General features: G+C 41.8%; 1 protein-coding gene across 2 annotated transcripts in view; it reads right to left on the bottom strand.

The window, feature by feature from the left end:
* Positions 1 to 25,108, bottom strand: part of LOC124612451 (DENN domain-containing protein 1A-like) — a 292,617-nt gene that overhangs the window by 179,436 nt on the left and 88,073 nt on the right. For both annotated transcript variants that reach the window (XM_047140674.1, XM_047140675.1), the window contains exon 6: positions 8,649 to 8,906. In XM_047140674.1, the coding sequence (XP_046996630.1) occupies positions 8,649 to 8,906 (258 nt within the window). The remainder of the gene's footprint in view (positions 1 to 8,648; positions 8,907 to 25,108) is intronic.

Here is a 25,108-nt window from a genome sequence, read left to right as displayed (position 1 = left end):
ATCTGTGTAATTTTGACTGTAAATATTTGTGGCAATATGGATGAATAACACTGACCATAGGCTGGACTGTAGACCTAAGTCAGCTACGACAATATGACATGAGGTGCCCACCAATACATGATCAAAATGTGAACAAGTTGAGTTGATCCCTGGCATTTTGGATTTAGAAGCACCCAGGCCAGAGTTGACACAGCTGCAAGTGTTAGCACTGTTTCCATGTCCACTGCCACATAAGAGATCTTGGGTTGATGGTATTCAAGCCTGGGTGAATGAAAATCAAGATTGAAGAACTTCAGGCAATGACTTCATGCCATGAGTTATACTCAATTATTTGTGCACCTGCACCTTGCTACACTAATTTTGTTTACATAAATAACAGCATGGGTCTTGGTGACCTAATTACTACTTTTTATTTAGGATCAATAAACTGTAAACTAAAGATAGATCAGTGGAATTGCAGGAGCTCAAAAGTGATACTATACTATAAAAGTGCATACAAGAACCAAAATCCAAATGAAACTAAAATTTGAAAATTTATATTTTTGCAGAGGAATAAAATAGGAAGTAAACTCAGGCATAAGCTTTTTTACAGATAAAAAAAATACGACAACACTGAAGGACTACCACAACAACAAGAATTGTTTTAAATATAAACAAATGATATTCAATGCAAATTGAACAAGTCTGCACCAACATGCTCAATTTCGACTTAGGAAGAGTGGCAGAAACTGATGTACGGCAGACTCACTACAAGATTGTAATGAAGGATTTTAATGTGGAAGGACTAAAACTAAAGAATGATTCTTCAGAAAGAAATCTCTAATATTATACCAACACTGAAAGGGGCTTGGGGGAGGAAGCTGTCATACATTTGTAGAACTCCCCAAGAACCACAACAGGTTTGTACTTAATATATTCTTACAAAAGAAAACAGTAAGAAAATAGGCTCTGCAAGGACTTAATTGAATTATGAATGAATGTAACTGTATTTCAACGAACAGTAAAGAAACTGTACAGTTGTAAACCATTTTTTAATTGCAAGATCATAGATTCTCTGCATGCGGTGAAAAATAGTCAACATGCACGAAATCAGAAATACAAGTTATGGAAATTTATTTAAGAATAAGGATGTATACTGAATTAAATTAAATAAGAAGTTTAGCATTTAAGAAAAGGAATATTACACACAAACAGACCAAGGCAAATGCAAAAGGGGAAAATATTTAACAACAAGAATTAGGAAAAAAGCACAAGACTACTTTGTACAAAGAGAATGAAATAAATCAAGCTTAGAGGGCTGGTAGCACACTGATTTGTCCCTAGCTTGGATCTAGGTGAGTTTATCCAACCCATACACATTCAGGACTGGTCAAGGTATCTAATGTGCTCACCATTTGGCAGAACCCAGAGGACTGAATAGGTTAAATACCATGGACACAGTATTCATTACATTAAACTAAAGTCCTAATATTGGGTGGTTTCAGAACTGATTTCCAAGATATAGACTTATGTCTGGTTGTACATTGCTGCATGGAGGTGTTGAGCTGGACGAAAAATGTTGCTTTCCCAACACCAATATGGATAGATTGCTGCTCACCACATAGAGGAGATGTAATTTCCACAGAATTGCTCCGAAAGATTTTTTCCCCCCTTAAAACTGGATAATATTGTTGTTGACATTTGCTACTCATTGTATTCTACTGAAGCGGTACCAGAGTGCTGTCTGCCACTGTTAAGAGATTTGCTGCATGGCTATCTCTACACTGGACACAGTTATGAGCATTAAGCTAACTTTTCTATGATGTTTGTAAAGTTAAGCTTAATGAATACAAGAACAGAACATTCTGGATTTGCTGCTTCCCTAAAATTAAAATATCCTGTTAATATGAAATATACGAGGGCTATGCCGAAAGTTTTTAGCAGCCCGTAAACCATAAGGCGGAGGACAATGGGGTTGTTTTCGTTCAAAAGAGTGATGTTTTTCGACCTTGGGATGTGTGCGCGCAGCCCAGCGGTGATCCCCCCACAGTGCGGTAAGAAAGCACAGGCAGTGCTGAGTCAGAGATGGTGCAGGCTGGAGCTGTCGCGCCGCGACTTTCGCGCCATGATTTTTTACGATTATAAAAAGGATTTAATTGCCAAAGAATGCCATTCTTCTTTTCTTTGCTGCGTGTTTTTGGTGAAGCTTCCCCTTCTAGGGCCACAGTTGGAAATTGGTTTCGTGAGTTTTCGAGGGGTCAGCAGTCAATTGAAGATGAACCTCGTCCTGGTCGCCCAGCAACAGCTGTGACTCCTGAAAACATTGATGCTGTGAGGAAAATGATCAAAGAAGATCCACATCTTACATTTTGCGACATTGAAGGGACCCTAAATATTGGATCAACAGCAGCACAGACCATCGTTCATAGTCACTTAGGCCTTACTGAGAGATGTGCCCATTGGGTGCCACATTCCCTGACAGAAAGCCAAAAGGAAGCGAGAGTGGTCTGGTGTCGTTTCATGTTCGAAAAATTCAATGGAGGGAAGTCCCAAGACACCTACAATATTGTCAAAGGTGATGAAACATGGGTCTACCATTATGACCCTGAAACGAAGATACAGTCTTCTGTGTGGTGCTTTCCAGGGGAGGAACCACCCACAAAAGTTCGACGAAGTCTGAGCTCTGGAAAAAAGATGGTGGCAAGTTTTTTCACGAAGATCGGGCATCTCACCTCTGTGACCTTGGACACACGTTGTACAGTCAATGCTGAATGGTACATGAATGATTGTCTTCCAAAAGTCATCGCCACATGAAAGTCACAGCATCCGAGGTCCAAGAGTGGGCACCTTCTGCTGCATCACGACAATGCATCTGTGCACAGGGCTGCCAGAACGATGGACTTCCTGGAGAAGGAAAAAGTGCGAGTGTTACCCCATCCCCCCTATTCACCTGACCTGGCCCCCTGTGACTTCTTTCTGTTCCCTAAGACTAAGGAAAAAATTCGAGGGCAGCGGTTTTCATCAGATGAAGAGGCCATTGCAGCTAACGAGAGAGCACTAAGTGACATCCCAAAAGAAACTTGGACTGACATTTTCTAAGTGGTTTCAGAGAATGGAAAATGTATACATGCTAATGGAGAGTATTTTGAAAAGTTGTAAACTTTTTTTTCAAAATAAATTTTTTTCGCACATTCTGCTAAAAACTTTCGGCGTAGCCCTCATATTATCTTTACGTGATAAACCTGTTAGTGAAACTATGAACATTGAGGGCAATTTACTTATACTGTGTGTTCATCATCTTTGCTTTTTTTAATATTTTCACTACCCGAAGTAGTGTCCACAGCTTTAGACTGAGCTGACTTTAACCTGCAAACATGGAGAAGTGACAATTTTACTCTGAGGTGACAGAAGTCATGAGATACCTCCTAATACCTTGCTGGACATCAGTGTAGCGCAGCAATCTGATATGGCATGGGCTAAATAAGTCATTGGAAGTCACCTGCAGAAATATAGAGCCATGTTGGCTCTACAGCCGTCCACAATTGCCAAAGTGCTGCTGGTACAGGATTTTGTGCATGAACTGACCTCTCAATGATGACTTGTAAATGTTCTATGGGATTCAGTCGGGCAATCTGGGTAGCCAAACCATTCATTCAAATTGTCCAGAAGTTCTTCAAACTAATCATGAACAACTGCGGCCCTTTGACGTGGCGCATTGACATCCATAAAAGATGAATCGTAATGGTCTCCAAGTAGCTGAATATAACAATTCCCAATCAAAGGTCAGTTCAGTTGGACGAGAGGACCCAGTCCATTCCACGTAATCACAGCCCACACCACTATGGAGCCACCACCGGCTTGCACAGTGCCTTGTTGACAACTCTGGTCCATGGCTTTGTAGGGTCAGCTCCATTCTCTAACCCTATCAACAGCTCTTACCAACTAAAATCAGGACTCATCTGACCAGACCAGTTGTCTAGGGTTCAACTAATTTGCAGGAGAGGCACTACAGATGATGTGCTGTTAGCAAAGGCACTCACATCAGTCATCTGCTGCCATAGCCCATTAACGCCAAATTTCGCCACGCTGTCTTAACGGATACATCCATTGTACATCCCACATTGATTTGTGCAATTATTTATGCAGTGTTGATTGCCTATTAGCACTGACAACTCTACATAAATACCACTGCTCTCAGTTATTACGTGAAGATCAGCCACTGTGTTGTTCGAGACGAGATGTAATGTCTCACATCTGGCATTCTCGGGGCACTGTTGACACTATGGGCCTCGGAATATTGAGTCCCACTAATAATTTCTGAAATGGAATGTCCCATGCAGCTAGCTCCAGCTACCATTCCCGTTTCAAAGTCTGTTAACTCCCATTGAGTGACCACAATCACGTCGGAAACCTTTTCACATGAACCACCCGATTACAAATGACAGCTCTGTCAGTGGACTGCTCTTTTATCCCTTGTGTACGTGATACTACCGCCATCTGCATGTGTGCATATCACTATCCCATGACTTGTCACCTCAGTGTATTTTTCATTGTTGGAACTTAAATTCCAACTGTCCCTCTCCATAAGCTCTTTCTGGTTGTGAAATGCTGGAGTTGCTATGCCAGTGATGCTCACATAATGTTCTACTAACACCTACAATGCCCAAACAAAGCCTACAGCTTGTGCACATAGGCTCCCTCAAGTCAATATAGCTCATTTTGGAGACACGGACTGTATGCTGTAAATTTTACTAAGTGCTTCTCAAATGTTAGTGCTTAATTAAATTAAATTCAGAAACTCCTGATATGGCCTTTTATGATTTGTCTTACTTTTACCTTCACAACCAAAAATGCTGCATGTGCATCTACAGTTGCCTGCCCTTGAACGTGTGCGCTCAAACCCACCTTTCCATGGCTGATCGTGACAGCTATCAAAGTGCAGACTTCCTTCCTCCTGCTGAGCATCAATTTCAGTGGCATCCTTTAGGAGTTGCTCTGCTTTACAAGTGACTCCAGTAGTGAAGATCAGCATCCATTTCTCATTGAACAGGATTCATGGGGAGTGACGAGGAACTGTAGAGAATGACAATTCATCCCCTCAAACAGAAAAGATGTCTCATAACACATTCTGAGCATTATAGCCTGGAGAAGGAATAGTTACATGAGCTGATCACAAAGTGTCCTCACAGTCATACTCTCCATGAATTCATTTGGTGGAACATAAAGAGAATGTTGTTCCAATGTTGCCCCCCATGTGGCACAGGCATTCGTCGGGGCCCATCAGCTACCCCAGGCAGCTGTAGGTGGGGCAGTCTACCAACCAGGTGGCCCTATAGAACACATTTTGCGTATGCAACAGGAACTTTGTCATTCCCTTCTGCGTACCCTGGGCCAGGGCAGAATGACAGTGTTTACTACATCCCAGCTCTTCGCCCATCCCTGCCCAACTGTGTCCGTGAGTGTCCAGCTACCTGCCAGTGGGCACTCCTCGTCTAGGGAGATTTCATAATCACAACTGCTTGCAAATCAGTGTTGAAAACAACAGTTGAAGCATGAAATTTGTCACTTAGGGATACAGGTCTCTCATCCTTGAGGTCTTACAAAAGGTGTAGTTCTACAATTTATCTTAAATATGCCCTTCCTGAGCAGTATTTAGATGGATGGATGGACAGACAGACAGACAAACAAAAAGGCTCCACAATAGTAGTATTAATCGTTTTGATGGATTCCTAAAAAACTGACCTGTTATTGCTATACTATATCCATTAAATGTCACTGAACATTTCCTTACTTTGCAGAGGAAAGAACATTGTTTGCACCTTCCTTTCAACTGCATGATTACATGGCTTTTCAGTATCGTGATTTATGTGATCACTAAGAGATTTCTTAGCAGTGAACTTCAGCTTAGCTTTCTTCCAAAAACAATCAACTTCTTGGTGATGTGTTTGTTTCCACTTGTTGGCATGCCACTTAACATACTCATTGTACAAGTTCTGATATAAACTCATTTGGAATAATAATGCCTTTGTATGTGTTGCAGAATATCATGACTGAATCACTGACTGACATGCAATGATTGTGATAGGCACAGCAGGGAAAATCTTGAATGGAATCCAACACTTGCGTGGCACTGGCATGTAAGGCTTTCAGTTTAGAGAGATCATACACACTAATGAGCACTTTATGCCAGGGATTAATATCATAAGACAAAATTCACCCATTATAATAATGTATATTCTCTGAATTAAAAAATTGACATGAGACTTTCATTGCCTCCTCCCTTAAATGAGATTTAGTGAGATTTTTCCGAATCCCCCCTCCCCCAACCTCCCCCCTCTTCTGAGTTCATGTAATTAATGAACATCACCTTGTCATGAAGTTTCGAAACACATCTGCAACATCTCTATGCCTGTTACACATCCTGCCACTTAATTAAGCATTTTGCACTGCATTTTCTGTTCATTCCACACCACACATTGATAAACTTTGATGCTGTGCTCGTGACGCTCAGGGACAAGGTAGTGACTTTGCTCTATCTCCTATTCCTCCTGCACCTCGGCCACTGCTCCCTCTCTGGACTATGAAGCACTTAACACCCCCCAGAAGCACAACCCGGAACACACCCATCTCTGCCAGGACACCCCTTTAAACTCCGTACATCAGCACCTGGCTCAGAAAGCAGTATCTGGTGTGATCCAGCCAATAGTTCACAGCATGTGTCCATGTCTGCTGCCTTCAGCAAGACCACATTTGACTGATTACATAACCTGGCACACACCAGCATGTGCATATACGCCATTGTGGTGACGCAGGATTTCACATGGCCAGGTATTCAGAGGGACTGCAATATCCGAGCCCTTGCCTGCCAGCACACCAAGGTCAGCTGCCAGGTACACACCTCCGCCACTGCCTTCCCAGATGTTGGGCATCACTTTGCTCACATTCATGTGTACATTATTGGTCCTCTATTTTCCTCTCACAACTGCTTCTACAACCTCACACTTCTACAATCTAAATTTATTCTACATGCATAAATAATTTCACTTGCCATGTGGTATTAAACATGGATGGCAGGTCTGAAAACAGTCAATAGAAATTTAGATAACTTCACTCAATTGTTAAAAGACTGTTCAGAGAGCAAAGTCTTGTACTTCTCTCAATGAGAATTTTAACAAATTTTAATGCATAGAAGCCACAGTGCAGAGATACACGAGCACTGTCTACAGCCACAAATTCGACTCTTCACCTTGCAGTCAACAGGGATAAATTTCAATCATTGGCATGGTGGAGTCGTTTGTGGTAGGAGACCAGACAATAAGGTCATTGGTCTCATCAGATTAGGAAATGATGGGAAGCAAGTCGGCTGTGCCCTTTCAAGGGAACCATCCTGGCATTTGCCTAGAGCGATTTAGGGAAATCACGGAAAACCGAAATCAGGATAGCCGGACGCAGGATTGAACCGTCGTCCTCCCGATTGCGAGTCCATCATTGGCATGAATGGCATAGGGAACATCCTACGCGGAACAGCTACTGCCCACAGCTGCCTCTAGTAATGACACCTATTCTGATCACTGTCTTCCAACTTGTATTGATCTAATAATTGGCTCCTAGAAAGTCATCTTTCTCTAATGGAAGCCCAATAAAAAATATCGCCCTATCTTCCAAAATATAATGAACAGACTTTTTTTAAAAAAAATATTAGAGGTGAATGAAAGTTTTTCCAAGCAAGCGTAGTGAGCAGAGACGGCATGTGTGAGTGCTTATTCTCACACACCAAACCGTTCGATGGTATAGATTGTTTACAGAGCATGTCATTATCTTAGTGAGAGAGGTAAGGATAGTCATACTTGCTACCCCACACATTCTTAACAGAACATTTAGAAATTGCTGGTCTTATGGGAAAAACAAAATAGCAAAGTAGCTTGCATGTTCAGCGGGCTTCATATCTCTGAAGTGTGTGTGTGGGAGGGGGGGGGGGGGGCTGGGCACAAGAGAGAAAAAAAAAAAAAAAACACACACAGAATGCTATATAATGCAGGCCTGTGCTGCAATGATTCCAGATGAAATTCAGTGTGGACTAATGTCTGTCTGCAATCACCTTAAGCCATGTGTAAATACTCGTGGTCAACATTTTGAGCCCTTGATATGAAAGTCATAATAATCACACAAACCATAACCGAGTTGCATGTTTCCTTACATCTGTTGCCATGGACAGGCATTTGTGGAACCTCATCTCCTGATGGCATGAGTGTGGCTTGTGGTTTTATTAAATTGTTACTATTTGATTAAGTTCCACACATTTTATGTCATTGAAATCCTCCTCCTCCTCAGAAGAAGCTATATACTTCCATTAACAAAGTCTGTGTCATAATTTGGCAGCTATAAGTGTACTATAATGTTCACAAAATTTGCCACATTTCCTCCTATAACTTAGTGAAAACTGCACCTTGATACATTTATTTGTTCTGGGTACATTTTGGATGGTCTAACTTACCTCTCTCATTCTTTGTACTTGTACTACTGTGACCTTTCTGTGAGTATCCAATATTTTCTACTGTATTGATCAGAAACTGTGTTTTTACTAATACCTCTTCTGGACTCTGAACATGACAAAATAACCAATCAATTCTTATAAGATGGTAAGTTTATAGTTTTGTAGATCATCATACCTGCAACACTGGCTCAGGTACACCTATCAAGTAAGGCATTGGAGCAAATAAATAGTCCATTAGTGCCATTGGAAGAACTGGGATAAATATGTGTTGCCAATTCATTGGGTAAATCACAGCATTTGCAGACTGCACGCAGGCACTCAGTCTTGATAATTTTTTTGAAGTGAAAATGATACGACGCTCATATAGCATAGAGGCAAATATAACCATCATATTGTGCCCATCGACAGCACTGTAGTATTCTGTCAAATTTCTCTGAAACAAAAATGTACTTTCATAAGAATATTTCACATGAAGGAATGATTAGTTGTGAAATCATCATATCAAAGAGCTTTAATGTCCATACAAACATCTATTTCATCATTATTTACTGAGCAAACAGATACAGGAGATGTGTGACAGCTCATGAACATCAGGAACTCGGCACTCAGTAAAGAAATTAGAATAATTGAATGGTAGTATGTATATAGAAACAAAGCAATATGCATGCAAAAAACTGAAGTAAAACCAGTTTTCTTTGCCAAATTTCATATAGTGTAATGACACATATAATTAAATAATACAAATGTGAAAAAAAAGCAATTTTGTTCCGCTTCAGGTGAAAAATGATATACTGTGTTAACATCTTTTCTTTTAATTAAATCTAAATACTTTCTTCTCATTCTGGTAAAGTAAGACCAATAGATAATTACTTTCATACTTATTATTATTAACACATTACAGAATTAATTAATGCAATGGTCTGCCACTTATACATCCACCAGGTCATTTCCATTCAAAAATTTTGTCCTGCCACCAACGACCTGGCATTCTCAACCAACGTCTGTACCACTTTAACAATTAAACAATGGAAAATCCAGGCTGGAATGTAACAATATTAGAGAAGGAAAGTTGCTACTCCCAATATAGTGGAGATGCTGAGTCGCAATAGGCACAACAAAAAGATTCACACAGTTATAGCTTTCGGCCATTAAGGTCTTTGTCAGCAACACACACGCACGCACGCACGCACGCACACACCACACACACACACACACACACACACACACACACACACACACACGTAAACGCAATTTGCACACACATCTGCAGTCTCAGATGCGACGTGTGTGTGTGTGTGTGTGTGTGTGTGTGTGTGTGTGTGTGTGTGGGCGCGCGCGCGCGCGCGCCCGCCCACACACACACACACACACACACACACACACACACACACACGCGCAAACAGGTGCATGTGTCTATTGCTGACAAAGGCCTTCCTTAATGGGCAAAAGCTATAACTATGTGAATCTTTTTGTTGTGCCTATCGCAACTCAGCATCTCCGGTATATGGTGAGTAGACACTTTAACAATTTTATTTCAATCGTATCGCCATTTCATTTGCCCCCATTCAGCTCTTGCTTTACCACTGGTTTTTTCCGCAATTCTTCATATTCAGGTGCTCCTTCATAAATAATCCATTTGCACAACTATTAGTTTTATTTTGAGATCAACATTTGAAATCCATTGGTCTGATTCACAGCATAGGTCAGATTCAACCATTAACTTACCAACTCTTTTCTTATTGTTGTCAGAAGAATTCTTGTCCCACCAAAAAGAATCTATAGAGCCTGTGGCAATATCAGTGAATGTGCAAGTAGCCGGCACAAGACACAAAAGTTAAATCACTGGTTTAGCACAGAGTATTTGTTATCACTGTAGAGTTTGATAAAGTATTCTTTGGGTGCTTGGTTGACAGATTCAGGGGACGGGACCAAATACCAAAGTGACCGGTCCCATAGGATTAGGGAATGATGGGGAAGGAAGCCAGCCATGTCCTTTCAAAGGAACCATCCTGGGACTTTCCTGAGGCTGTGGCAGTTCCCACCTGCTTTTATTTATTCATTGATTGATGACTACATCTACATTTACATACATACTCCGCAATCCACCATACGGTGCATGGCGGAGGGTGCCTCGTACCACAACTAGCATATTCTCTCCCTGTTACACTCCCAAACAGAACGAGGGAAAAATCACTGCCTATATGCCTCTGTATGAGCCCTAATCTCTCTTATCTTTGTGGTCTTTCCGCGAAAAGTAAGCAGTAAAACTGTACTGCAGTCAGCCTCAAATGCTGGTTCTCTAAATTTCCTCAGTAGCGATTCACGAAAAGAACACCACCTTCCCTCTAAGAGACTCCAACCCGAGTTCCTGAAGCATTTCCGTAACACTCGCGTTACAATCAAACCTACCAGTAACAAATCTAGCAGCCCGCCTCTGAATTGCTTCTATGTCCTCCCTCAATCTGACCTGATAGGGATCCAAAAAGCTCGAGCAGTACTCAAGAATAGGTCGTATTAGTGTTTTATAAGCGATCTCCTTTACAGGTGAACCACATCTTCCCAAAATTCTACCAACAAACCGAAGACGACTATCCGCCTTCCCCACAACTGCCATTACATACTTGTCCCACTTCATATTGCTCTGCAATGTTACACCCAAATATTTAATCGACGTGACTGTGTCAAGCGCTACACTACTAATGGAGTATTCAAACATTACAGGATTCTTTTTCCTATTCATCTGCTTTGATTTACATTTATCCATACTTAGAGTTAGCTGCCATTCTTTACACCAATCACAAATCCTGTCCAAGTCATCTTGTATCCTCCTACAGCCACTCAACGACGACACCTTCCCGTACACCACAGCATCATCAGCAAACAGCCGCACATTGCTATTCACCCTATCCAAAAGATTATTTACGTAAATAGTAAACAACAGCAGACCTACCACACTTCCCTGGGGCACTCCAGATGATACCCTCACCTCCGATGAACACTCACCATCGAGGACAACGTACTGGGTTCTATTACTTAAGAAATCTTTGAGCCATTCACGTACTTGGGAACCAATCGCCATATGCTCTTACCTTAGTTAGGAGTCTGCAGTGGGGCACCGAGTCAAACGCTTTCCGGAAGTCAAGGAATATGGCATCCGTCTGATACCCTTCATCCATGGTTCGCAAGATGTAATGTGAAAATAGGGCGAGTTGCATTTCGCAGGAGCGGTGTCGATGTATTGTGTTGCTACATTGGCTGAAAAATGGGTTGTGGATTCTGACACTGACTACTGTAAATAATGTAGCCTACAGATGCACAGTTGTGTTTCCCGTACTTTAATTTCACTTTGCACAACCCCCAATAATACAGTTATATGGCCAGTGCACTATTGTTTAACTTTTGGTAAGCCTCATTAATAGTTACAGGCAAAACTCCACATACTGCTACAATAGTTTGCAGTTGAACATCTACAAGCAGTAAAAACATAACCACAAAACTCAAAGTTCTTGAAGAATAATCAGGTAGGTATGGAGCAGACACTGTCAGTGTTTTTACACATGGCCTAATTGTTTAACACTTATTCCACAGTTAATTCAAAGCATTGTTCTTGTTCTAACCAGCACAGGTTACTCGTCAGAAACTCTGCCATGGACTGACTGTCTCATGACCAAAAATGAGATCGAGAGGAAGAGCAAAATGGCTAAGCAGGGATGGCTAGAGGATAATTGTTATCAGGAGAAAGAAAACTGGCGTTCTACAGATTGGAGCGTGGAATGTCAGATCCCTTAATCGGGCAGGTAGGTTAGAACATTTAAAAAGGGAAATGAATAGGTTAAAGTTAGACATAGCAGGAATTAGTGAAGTTCGGTGGCAGGAGGAACAAGACTTTTGGTCAGGCGAATACAGGGTTATAAATACAAAATCAAATAGGCGTAATGCAGGAGTAGGTTTAATAATGAATACGAAAATAGGAGTGCGGGTAAGCTACTACAAACAGCATAGTGAACGCGTTATTGTGGCCAAGATAGACACGAAGCCCACGCCTACTACAGCAGTACAAGTTTATATGCCAACTAGCTCTGCAGATGATGAAGAAATTGATGAAATGTATGATGAGATAAAAGAAATTATTCAGATAGTGAAGGGAGACGAAAATTTAATAGTCATGGGTGACTGGAATTCGAGTGTACGAAAAGAGAGAGAAGGAAACATAGTAGGTGAATATGGATTGGGGGTAAGAAATGAAAGAGGAAGCCGTCTGGTAGAATTTTGCACAGAGCATAACTTAATCACAGCTAACACTTGGTTCAAGAATCATAAAAGAAGGTTGTATACATGGAGGAATCCCAGAGATACTAAAAGGTATCAGATAGATTATATAATGGTAAGACAGAGATTTAGGAACCAGGTTTTAAATTGTAAGACATTTCCAGGGGCAGATGTGGACTCTGGCCACAATCTATTGGTTATGACCTGTAGATTAAAACTGAAGAAACTGCAAAAAGGTGGGAATTTAAGGAGATGGGACCTGGATAAACTAAAAGAACCAGGGGTTGTACAGAGTTTCAGGGAGAGCATAAGGGAACAATTGACAGGAATGGGGGAAAGAAGTACAGTAGAAGAAGAATGGGTAGCTCTGAGGGATGAAGTAGTGAAGGCAGCAGAGGATCAAGTAGGTAAAAAGACGAGGGCTAGTAGAAATCCTTGGGTAACAGTAGAAATTTTGAATTTAATTGATGAAAGGAGAAAACATAAAAATGCAGTAAATGAAGCAGGCAAAAAGGAATACAAACGTCTCAAAAATGAGATCGACAGGAAGTGCAAAATAGCTAAGCAGGGATGGCTACAGGACAAATGTAAGGATGTAGAGGCTTATCTCACTAGGGGTAAGATAGATACTGTCTACAGGAAACCTTTGGAGAAAAGAGAACCACTTGTATGAATATCAAGAGCTCAGATGGAAACCCAGTTCTAACCAAAGAAGGGAAAGCAGAAAGATGGAAGGAGTATATAGAGGGTCTATACAAGGCCGATGTACTTGAGGACAACATTATAGAAATGGAAGAGAATGTAGATGATGATGAAATGGGAGATACGATATTGCGTTAAGAGTTTGACAAAGCACTGTAAGACCTGAGCCGAAACAAGGCCCCGGGAGTAGACAATATTCCATTAGAACTACTGACGGCCTTGGGAGAGCCAGTCCTGACAAAACTCTACCATCTGGTGAGCAAGATGTATGAGACAGGCGAAATACCCTCAGACTTCAAGAAGAATATAATAATTCCAATTCCAAAAAAAGCAGGTGTTGACAGATGTGAAAATTACCGAACTATCAGTTTACTAAGTCACAGCTGCAAAATACTAACGCGAATTCTTTACAGACGAATGGAAAAACTGGTAGAAGCCAACATCGGGGAAGATCAGTTTGGATTCCATAGAAATATTGGAACACGTGAGGCAATACTGACCCTACGACTTATCTTAGAAGAAAGATTAAGGAAAGGCAAACCTACGTTTCGAGCATTTGTAGACTTAGAGAAAGCTTTTGACAATGTTGACTGGAACACTGTCTTTCAAATTCTAAAGGTGGCAGGGGTAAAATACAGGGAGCGAAAGGCTATTTACAATTTGTACAGAAACCAGATGGCAGTTATAAGAGTCGAGGGGCATGAAAGGGAAGCAGTGGTTGGGAAGGGAGTGAGACAGGGTTGTAGCCTATCCCCGATGTTATTCAATCTGTACATTGAGCAAGCAGTAAAGAAAACAAAAGAAAAATTCGGAGTAGGTATTAAAATACATGGAGAAGAAATAAAAACTTTGAGGTTCGCCGATGACATTGTAATTCTGTCAGAGACAGCAAAGGACTTTGAAGAGCAGTTGAATGGAATGGACAGTGTCTTGAAAGGAGGATATAAGATGAACATCAACCAAAGCAAAACGAGGATAATGGAATGTAGTCGAATTAAGTCGGGTGATGCTGAGGGAATTAGATTAGGAAATGAGACACTTAAAGTAGTAAAGGAGTTTTGCTATTTGGGGAGCAAAATAACTGATGATGGTCGAAGTAGAGAAGATATAAAATGTAGACTGGCAATAGCAAGGAAAGCGTTTCTGAAGAAGAGAAATTTGTTAACATCGAGTATAGATTTAAGTGTCAGGAAGTTGTTTCTGAAAGTATTTGTATGGAGTGTAGCATGTATGGAAGTGAAACATGGACGATAAATAGCTTGGACAGGAAGAGAATAGAAGCTTTCGAAATGTGGTGCTACAGAAGAATGCTGAAGATTAGATGGGTAGATCACATAACTAATGAGGAGGTATTGAATAGAATTGGGGAGAAGAGGAGTTTGTGGCACAACTTGACGAGAAGAAGAGACCGGTTGGTAGGACATGTTCTAAGGCATCAAGGGATCACAAATTTAGCATTGGAGGGCAGCATGGAGGGTAAAAATCGTAGAGGGAGACCAAGAGATGAAGACACTAAGCAGATTCAGAAGGATGTAGGTTGCAGTAGGTACTGGGAGATGATGAAACTTGCACAGGATAGGGTAGCATGGACAGCTGCATCAAACCAGTCTCAGGACTGAAGACCACAACAACAACAACAACATATATCATCAAATTAATAGGTGCTGAAACTATGCATTGTTTAAATTAGATTTATAGAAATTACAATTAAAACTTAACTCATTAGATTAACTGAATACATCGAAAAATTGGTTCTTTTTTTAGCAGTTTCTTCTACTCCGAGAGTTATGCCAAATTCTTTGTTTAAATTGTAAAATTAACAAATATAGTTACACAAACAATACTTTTGACAAAACTGTTGATTACTTTGGAATTAATGAAGAGCTGGGTTTGCTAACATGCTGCCGACTAGAGCCAATAGATACTTAAAGACTGCTAGTATTTTGTCTTCCAAATGTTTACAATTATTACAGAATTTATATTTGTTTATACATCAAAAATAGAATTTAAGTTACGAAACAATTACTGATTTCACCCTATAAAGAAAGTTACTAACTAGGAGTAACGAAAATAAATGAGAAAATCAAATACAAACATAAAACTAAACACAAAATTAGATCTGGTGTTAAATCCTTTAGAACTGAGGGCCAACCTTTCTCTTTTACAAAAATACAGACTATATTCACGTATGTTAATGGTAAATTGTAAAAAATTAAAAAATGAATTTAAGGAGGCAGATGGCAAAACAAGAGGGGGATTAAAAATATCCCTGCTTGCTTTGTGACAAGGCGATTTCGGAAAATCACAGAATACCTAAATCAGGGTGGCAGGACTAGGGTTTGAACAATCGTCCTCCTGAATGCTAGTCCAGTGTTCTAACCACTACGCCACCTCGCTCAGTAAAGTATTCTTTGTATTTACGTTTGTTACGACTTGGTGTGCAATAAAGTTATTGTACTGACTAATTATCATGTCCACAATATATATGAGAATTAGGTCTTACAGTCAAATTACTCACAGTGGTGACTCTGAAATGATTCCTTGAAGAGAAATGCTATATCACTGTTATCAGAGATTGAAGTTAAAGTGGCACAAACTGCTACTCGGCAATGAGTGGCCATCGACATAAATCATCAAGACCCACAACCTGCTTTGGTCATGTCAAAATTCCGCTGTTCTGGTCTTATCATCCACTGACATGATTCATGCACATGTCGTGCACACTAATGATGACAAGTATGTAATCACAGTTTCACATTCAGAAGATGTAATGATTGAAGAAACAGAAGACATACCACAATATAGCTACACATCATTAAAGGATGTGTTTGGATGACGCTATACATTGTCACCACAGCTTGGTTGCAAAAAGTTTTTAATGACAAGCAGCTAGGTAACAGATCCCCCATCTCAAACTTTGTTAGCTTTATAAGTGCTTTATCTGGCCCCAATCTGCTATGTGAACAATCACTAGGCATGCTGTGGCTTCATAAATTACCAGTTGGTATTTGCACAGTCACGGCAACACATTGAATTTTGTTGTAGCAGGCATTGGCAGAGAAGACTGACAACAACAACAAATTCCCAGTCTGGAGTGCCAATAGACGCAAAATTGTGATATGATTGACAACGGTCATGGAAAGAATACATAATCCGCAAGCACAACCAATAGCATCAAAACGTGTACAACAGGCACATATGTGCCAGTGCAGGAGCAAAGAGCGGAACAGTTAGAAGATCAGATGGTGCACCTGAACTTTAAGCTATCGACACAGCAGCACAAATTACAATGCTGCAGTGTGCATAATCCTGAGCTGCGGACCAGATGTCAGAAATACAATTGTCGTAGATTTAATACAACCACTAACCAATGGTCCTGGTACTACAGGTGTTTTGGAGATGCAGCTCACCACCCCTGTTGTTACCCAAATGCCATATACAGATGTCACAGGACACCACAACAATCACCATCAACAACATGTGCATCCAAAGTGAAGACAAAGGCAGAATGCAAAACTAACATTGTTGGTGTTGCATCAGTCACAGAGGTTACTTGTGTATGATCGCATCCCTGGTAAAAATATCCTTGTATACTCTGGATCTGCAGTGCGTATTTGCCCCAACAGCTGAGTGTTATACCTGCCACGCTGACAGAGCATATACTCATCACAGTGGACAATTCATGCAATTAAACTCATGATGAACACTTGCTTTGGGTCTTGAAAATGAGTTTACCCAGGAATATATTATCGCCTGTGTCACTGACCCTATACTCAGTCTGTATTTTTTGTCTCATTTTCATCTGTCACTGGATTTAGTCAACCGTTCCTTAATTACAGTGATCTGTTTGCCCATACAACAGTGTGGAAACCACCCAGGCAAATGATGCTGACCCCAGGTCTGAACATTTTTTTAGCTGCATACTTCAAAAGCATTTCCAGTCTTCAACCTTCAGGCTGCCACCAACAGGAAGTGTTGCCACTTGACAGCGCACCGTAGCTGCACATCACCTGGCCACCCATCACTGCCCATCCAAGGAGGCTTATACCTCAAAAGCTACTGGTAGTGCAAGCAGTGTTTGAAGAGCTGTTGAAAACAAGTATTGTGACCAGATCAGATACCCCTTCTGCATCCCCATTACACACTGTGCACAAAAAAGATAATGATTATGCGAGAATTACCAGACACTCAACGCTTGCACAATTTCTGATCATTACCGTGTGTCACAAGTGACTGACTTAAAAAGCCCATTGCTCATGCTCAGGTGTTAGTTTTTTCTGGATGCTGTTCGAGAGTGAAATGATAGAGAATTATTGTGAAGGTGGTTCAATGAACCCTCTGCCAGTCACTTAAGTGTGATTTGCAGAGTATTCATGTAGATGTACAGTTGAGGAGCATGCAGCTCACCTGCGGCAGCTTTTTCAGTGCCTGCAGGAGTAAGGCATAGTTATTAATACCGCAAAGAGTGTTTTTGGCACAAAAGAGGATAAGTAGTCTCATCTGCCAGTTTGTCACCACTTCCTAAATGTGTGGAAGCAGTGCAAGATATGCCTTTGTTGACAACCTACAGAGGCTGCACAGATTTTTGATAATGTTAAATCACTACCAGCAACATCTTCCAGGGTTGGCAAGTCAGCAGGAATAACTAAGTGTTTTGCTCTAAGGCAAGCATATGACCGGTAATCCAAAGATATCTTTGACTTTGGTGCCATGAAGTCAAGTAATGTTTGGCACCAGCAGCATGGCTCGCTCACCCACCCATTAGTGGCCTATTGACCATAATGATGGACGCAAGTCAAAATGCAGTCAGCACAGCACTGCAACAGAGAATGGATGGTTGATGGCAACCATTCGCCTTTTACTTGAGACCTTAGCCACAGTGGAAGAAATGGGGTGCTATCAATCATGGGTTTCTGGCAATTTATGTGGCCATCAAATATTTTTGACTGTCAGTGGAAGGAAGACGTTTTACAGTATTTACTGACCAAATACCATAAACTTGTTTCTTCCAGTGTACAACAGATCATGGCTCATTGTGGTACTGTAGACAAGCAGAATATATAGCCCAATTTATAACAACATGCATCACGTATCAGGTAGAAACACCATTGTTAGAGACTGCCTATCACAAAACTGCACCAGCTTACAGATAGTGCCACAGGCTGATTGGTTTTTGTTTTTGTTTTCCTTTAGGGCGCGTGCAGAAAACAACTGGGGTCACACATGACCAAGTCAACACTATAGAACACGAAGACAGAGAGGAGTTAAAAAACAACTATATGTTAGTCCCAATTGGCATAATAGAAGACAGCTAAACACAGGTGTGTGGGAAAAGGGTAAAAAAGACACCATGCAGAAACAGAGGTCAAAAACTAAAATTAAATGGTCTTCATCATATTGCTTTGGAGTATAAAAAGTAAAATGCGGTCGACAGCCTGTGTGTCATCTGCTAAAATGGTAGATAAATCAGATGGCAAACCCAAGCGGGAACATAAATGGTTGAAAAATGGGCTTTCCGTCAGGGAGTGGCGGACAGTTAAAACTTGGGCTCAATGTGCACAAAGTGGTGGGGTAAATGATGATTGCTAAAAAGGCAGTGCCCAATATGCAGCCAAGTTAAAATAACCTCCTCCCGGCAGGGGGCCGAGAGGAGGTCGTCTGAGGCACTGTGAGAGGCTTAATAAGCCAGAGCTCATTCCCGTGGTGAGAGGACCACCATTGGCGACACCAAAGGGACACCACCTCCTGACAGATGGCAAAACAGAGATCACTGGAGGGAATATAGATACTTGCAGGCTGAGGTACAAGGAATGCAGGCTTGGCAGCAGCATCAGGAGCCTCATTTCATGACAGACGGACTGACCAGGAATCCACAGAAACCTCACACTGGCTCCACCAAGAGTGAGCAAGTGACAGTCCTGAACCCGCTGCACTAAGGGATGGGCGGTGTACTGCGCACATAGACTTTGAAGGGCACTGAGTGAGTCTGAGCAGAGGACACAACTGAAAATGCTGTGTCGCCAGATGTACTCCGTGGCCCGATACAAGGCGAACAGGTCGGCTGTAAATACTGAGAAATGCTGGAAACTGTTATTGAAAGACACAGGTGCCAATGACGAAGGCACACCCGGCCCCAAGGTCAGTCCAAGAGCCATTAGTGTATACAAAGGTACTATCGCGAAGTTCCATGCAAAGGTCGTGAAACCGTAGGCGATGTAGACGATACACCAAGGCTAGAGTAGTGTCCTTAGGAAGCGAATGAAGGCCAAGGTTAACATGGGCCGCTTCACAAAGCCTAGGTGGTGAAGGGTTCACACCACCAGGAAAGTTGCACGTACTGTGAAGGTAAGCCTCCGTAGCAAGTACCAAAAGCAGACTCCAGGAGGTAACAGAGAAGAGGGACGAGCCCCATACTGACGACCAAAGAAATCATGGAAGAAGGAGGCACAGGATGGGTGGCCATACATGGCAGACAAACTGCATGCATACCTGCTGAGGATAAAGTCATGGCAGTAAGACAGTGGTAGTTCAGCAGCTTCAGCATAAAGACACTCAACCGGGCTGGTGTAAAAGGCACCTGTAGCCAAACAGATGCCATGATTGTGGATAGTGTTGAGACGGCATAAGAGGGATGGGCGTGCAGACGCATAAACAAAGCACCCATAGTCGAGTTTAGAACGGACAAGGGACTGGCACGAATGGAGGAGGGTGGTTCAATCAGCACACCAGGAAGTACCATTGAGGACACAAAGGACACTGAGGAACCACATACAGCAGGCTGCCAGGTATTATACATGGAAGGACCAAGAGTGTTTCCTATCGAGCACGAGTCCCTGGAATTTTGTAGTTTCAGTGAACGGAAGGGCAACAGGCTCAAGATGTAAAGATGGTGGGAGAAACCACTCGTGTTGCCAGAAATTCATACAGATCGTTTTGTCAGTGGAAAAACGAAAGCCACTGTCGATGTTCCAAGAGTAAAGATGATCAAGACATCAATGAAGACACCACTCAGTGAGACAGGTCTGTGGAGAACTGCAATAGATGGTAAAATTGTCGACAGAAAGGGAACCGGAGATGCCCAGAGGGAGACAGGCCATTACACAGTTAATGGCGAGAGCAAGGAGGATGACACTCAGGATGGCAGCCTGAGGCACACCGTTTTGCTGGATAAAGGCATCCGACAAGCCAAAACTCACACGCACCTTGAAAACTCAGCCTTTTAAAAATTACTGAAGGAAACAGGGCAAGCGGCCATGGAAACCTGACATGTGAAGTGTACGGAGGATACTGGTTCTCCAGCAGGTGTCGTATGCCTTCTTCAAATCAAAAAACACAGCCACAGCCTGGGATTACTGCAGACCATTCATGATGTGTGTGGACAAAGTAACAAGATGGTCAATTGCAGTACACTGTGCTCGAAATTCACACTGTACCTTTGTCAGTCATGGCAAGCGGCCATGGAAACCTGACATGTGAAGTGTACGGACGATACTGGTTCTCCAGCAGGTGTCGTATGCCTTCTTCAAATCAAAAAACACAGCCACAGCCTGGGATTACTGCAGACCATCCATGACGTGGGTGGACAAAGTAACAAGATGGTGAATTGCAGTACACTGTGCTCGAAATTCACACTGTACCTTTGTCAGTAAATTGTGAGACTCAAACCACCATATCAGCCAAGCATGAATCATATGTTCCATCAACTTGCAAATCCAGCTGGTAAGAGATGGGGCAGTAGCTAGAAGGAAGGTTTTTGTCCTTATTGGGCTTAGGTATGGGTATGACGGTGGCGTCACACCAAAGTCTGGGTAATGTGCCCTCTGCCCAATTGCAGTTGTGCGTGTCAAGCAGAAAGTGTTAACTTGCCGATCGAGTGAAAGCCAGTGTAGAATCGCTACTACAGGGCACAGAAGCAGGAGGATCCTGCTCCATAGGGGTCCACAGAAGCATCAGTTTGCTTATGGGGTCTGTCTGTGGAGTCCAAAGCTGAAAAATGGTTGGTGTGCGCACCAGCGATACAGAGGCTGGCCAGGCTAAGGTGGTATGTGGTGACACTGTCGAAGAAGATCTTTGAGTTGGTGAAGGAGAAGACCGTTTGTCTTCAGTGGACTTCTTCGAGCCTTTACAGTTAGAGGAAGACGTGGGTGTTGTTTGGCTGGAGGGACGGAGGAAGCCTACAATGGAGTACTCCTCCTGTCCTCTCCGGCCTACCAGTTGTGGCGTTGCCCCTTGTGGCGAGAGTTCGACGGGTTGTTGCACAGGTGGACAGAGGAATGGCAATGCTACCTTGACACTGGGCGATTTCACAGCCTCAGAGCTGAATTTGAGGTCACATGTCTGCGTGGCCATGTCCTTCATGGAGCGAAGGGTAACATGAACAGAACTATAGGTGCCAGACGAGGGAACACAGGGTTTCCAACTAGTCAGTAACTTGTGAGTGACTGGGTAAGGCACTTGACAATCCTGAGAGACTGAGGCACGGCTGCTATTGCAGTTGATACAGCAGGGAGGAAGAGGCGGACAATCACCCTCATGTTCATCCCTTCCACAGGTTACACATTTGGCTGGGTGTCGACAAGACATTCTAGTCTGGTTGAAAGGATGACACTGGTAGCAGCGCATCAGGTTCAGAATGTTTGGCTGGTCTGTGATAATTTCATAGCATGCTCTGATCTTGGATGGCAGCACCACTCTATCAAAGGTGAGGAAAAGAGTGCAAGTGGGCACTGAGGAGTAATCTACCTTTTTCATTACACGATGGACGGCAATGACACCCTGATCAGAGAGGTAAGATTGGATTTCGGCCTCGGTTAGACTGTCTAGCAGCCTGGTGTAGATTACACCATGAGAAAAATTCAAAGTTCTATGGACCTCAACACGAATACGGTAGCTACGGAGAAGCGAAGCAGCAAGTTGTTGTGCTTGAGAATCAGAAGTAGTCTCCAAAAGCAAAGTGCCATCCCGTAAAGGAGAGCATGATTTCACAGAGCCAGCAACTCCATCAACACCTTTCTGAATAATAAATGGATTTACTGTGGCGAAGGACTTACCGCCTTCAATATGAGAGACCACGAGGAACTGTGGTGCAGCAGGACGGGTCTTTGAATGATTAGCCTCATTACGTTTACATTTCGTAGACGCTGATTGTGAAATTTCTCTGATTTTTTCTGACTTGTTTGAAATTCCCTGATACTCCCTGATTTCCAGAACTTCTGGCAACCCTGAGTGGTCATAATTTTTTTTTTTTTTTTTTTTTTTTTTTTTTTGGCTTAACAGTGTAAAGTCAAGCCACACAAGAATAACAGAGATACATAAACATAGAAGCAGAAATTCTTGTGACTAACTTATCAGTATATGATGTTACATTCCCTTCTCCTCCCTTCATTTTACTTGGTGGGAGCGTAAGAAATATATTAAATGGTGCAATTTACACGGTGTCCATAATTAAAGTTCCAGTTTAAAAACACTGCAAAAAGAGAACCACTGCTTATAATGACATCAAATTTGAATTGCATATTATTGACACAGGAGGGAATGTCACCGAAGAAAAAATTTAACAAAAATTTGACCAACAAATGGTGTTGTAAACATCAGAATATGCACACCAAAAAACATTCGGCACACTACTGTTCCTCGGTTTGTGTCCAGGATGCCCAACATAAATGTCTCCATGAAGGACAGTGCACAGCTGGCAAAAAGTCAATGTGCACCAGTAGCCCTGTAGAAGTTACAAATACGAAAAAAGCCAATAGTCCTATGTCTGCTAAAAGTCTGGAGAAAATGATTACATAATTAAAAAAGATGTGTTCTTCTGAAGTGCAGCGAGGCAGAGGGAGAAAATCAATTGATCCAATGGCTGTCAAAGATGAGGCCACAGCACTGCAGGATTGGTTGATCAGTGGAGATGTGCAAAAACGCAGTACACAGGGAATTGCCTGAATAATGGACATGTCCAGGAGCTTGGTGCATGAAATACTAGAAAACAACAGCTTGCGTTGCTTCATCCTGTTATTCATACAAAATCACCCTTGTTCACAAGTTGCTTCCTGCTGAGCTGCCAGCAAGACAAATGTTCACTCTGGAATTTCTTGCTCACATGGAAGTGGACAATGAAGGTTATGGAACATACTGTGGACAGATGCAGCCCATCTCCATCACCAACGACGTGTCAAGATGCAGAATTGCAGATTACGGACAACAGAAAACCTGTACGCACATCAACCAATACAACTTCATTCTGCAAAGGTGACTGTGTGGTGTAGGTTGACAGCATCATTTGCCACAGGACCATATTTTTTTGAGGAGGTGAGTCCTACGGAGCCTGTTACCCTTACTGTCACTAGTAAACACTGTAAGATTCTTTTGCACACCAACATCAGTACAACACTTCAACAATGTGGGTGAGTGGGTGGATCATTTTTATGCAAGATGGTGCTCCTCCACACATTCGACAGCCAATGAAGCAGCAGCTGCATAGGCATTTCGGAAATGCTAGAATTATCATCCATCATTTCCCTATAGCCTGCCCATCCTGATCACCTGATTTTAAGCCATGAACTTTTGGCTGTGGGGTTACCTGAAAGATGCTGGGTTCAGTGCTCCAATTATGAATGCAGCTGAATTTAAGGCACACACTATGCAACACATTCTAAACTCGATACTCTAGACACTCCAATCTGCTGTGGATCATGCTGTTTCTGGATTTCAGCTTATGGCAGAAAACAGACTCCATTTACATTAAGATGTTTACAGCATCATCTATTGGTAAAATTTTCATTATTCCCCACCCTCCGTTTCAATAATAAGCTCTTTAAATTTGATGTCATTCTGAGCAGTGGTTCTCTTTCTATAGCATTTTGAAACAAACTTTAATTTCAGACACCTTGTGTATAATATATGAGTTTATGGCTGGGCTGGATAGGATTCGTTTAAATAATTCACACTTTTATTTAAACAATGGACTCGACGAAATTTTTTTAGCCAATATAAGCAGCAGCAGCAGATCATTCACAGTTATTGATAGTGCAATTTGTTAGTCATACACTGTACTTCAAGTGTGCATGACTTTTGCATCTATAAGTTAGGATAAAACAGAAGATGTGTGTCTGTTTGTTCAGAAAATATGACGATTCCAATTAAGTTTCACATATGTGGTATGAGAATGTATTGCATAAATTACAGAAATTGATCTGATTATTCAAAACTAATAACAACTCACCATAGTCTCAAGACTACCTTACAGCAATATTAAGTCTGCTGAATTACATCCCATGGGGATATAAGGACATCACAACAGCTACATCCTGTTTCTGCATCACTTATGCTGCTCTGTACACAATCACTGAGCACTATTCACAAAATTTTCTCAGGTGCATAACTATCTTCATAGTTTGCATGTGAACCATTTTGATAACAGTTTGAGTTATCATATGTTCTGATGGACTGATGCCTTCAAGTTGGTGTACTCTCCCATATCCTTTTATCCTCCAGTGTGCTACAGTTTGAAGACTGTTACGTTCTAGGTCTGCAGTACAGGACACTGCTTGGCTCACAATTACTGTCCAGTAACTGTGGAATTCTGATATTTATCTTAGTGTTCTATATTTGCATTTTTATCACCAAAACCAAGTTTTGTTCTACACTGTTTTAAGCTGTGCAATGTGG

This window comes from Schistocerca americana, chromosome 4 (genome assembly GCF_021461395.2).
Source record: "Schistocerca americana isolate TAMUIC-IGC-003095 chromosome 4, iqSchAmer2.1, whole genome shotgun sequence".
NCBI lineage: Eukaryota > Metazoa > Arthropoda > Insecta > Orthoptera > Acrididae > Schistocerca > Schistocerca americana.
Note: the sequence above shows the minus strand (reverse complement) of the source record. Positions and strands in the feature narration are given on the sequence as shown.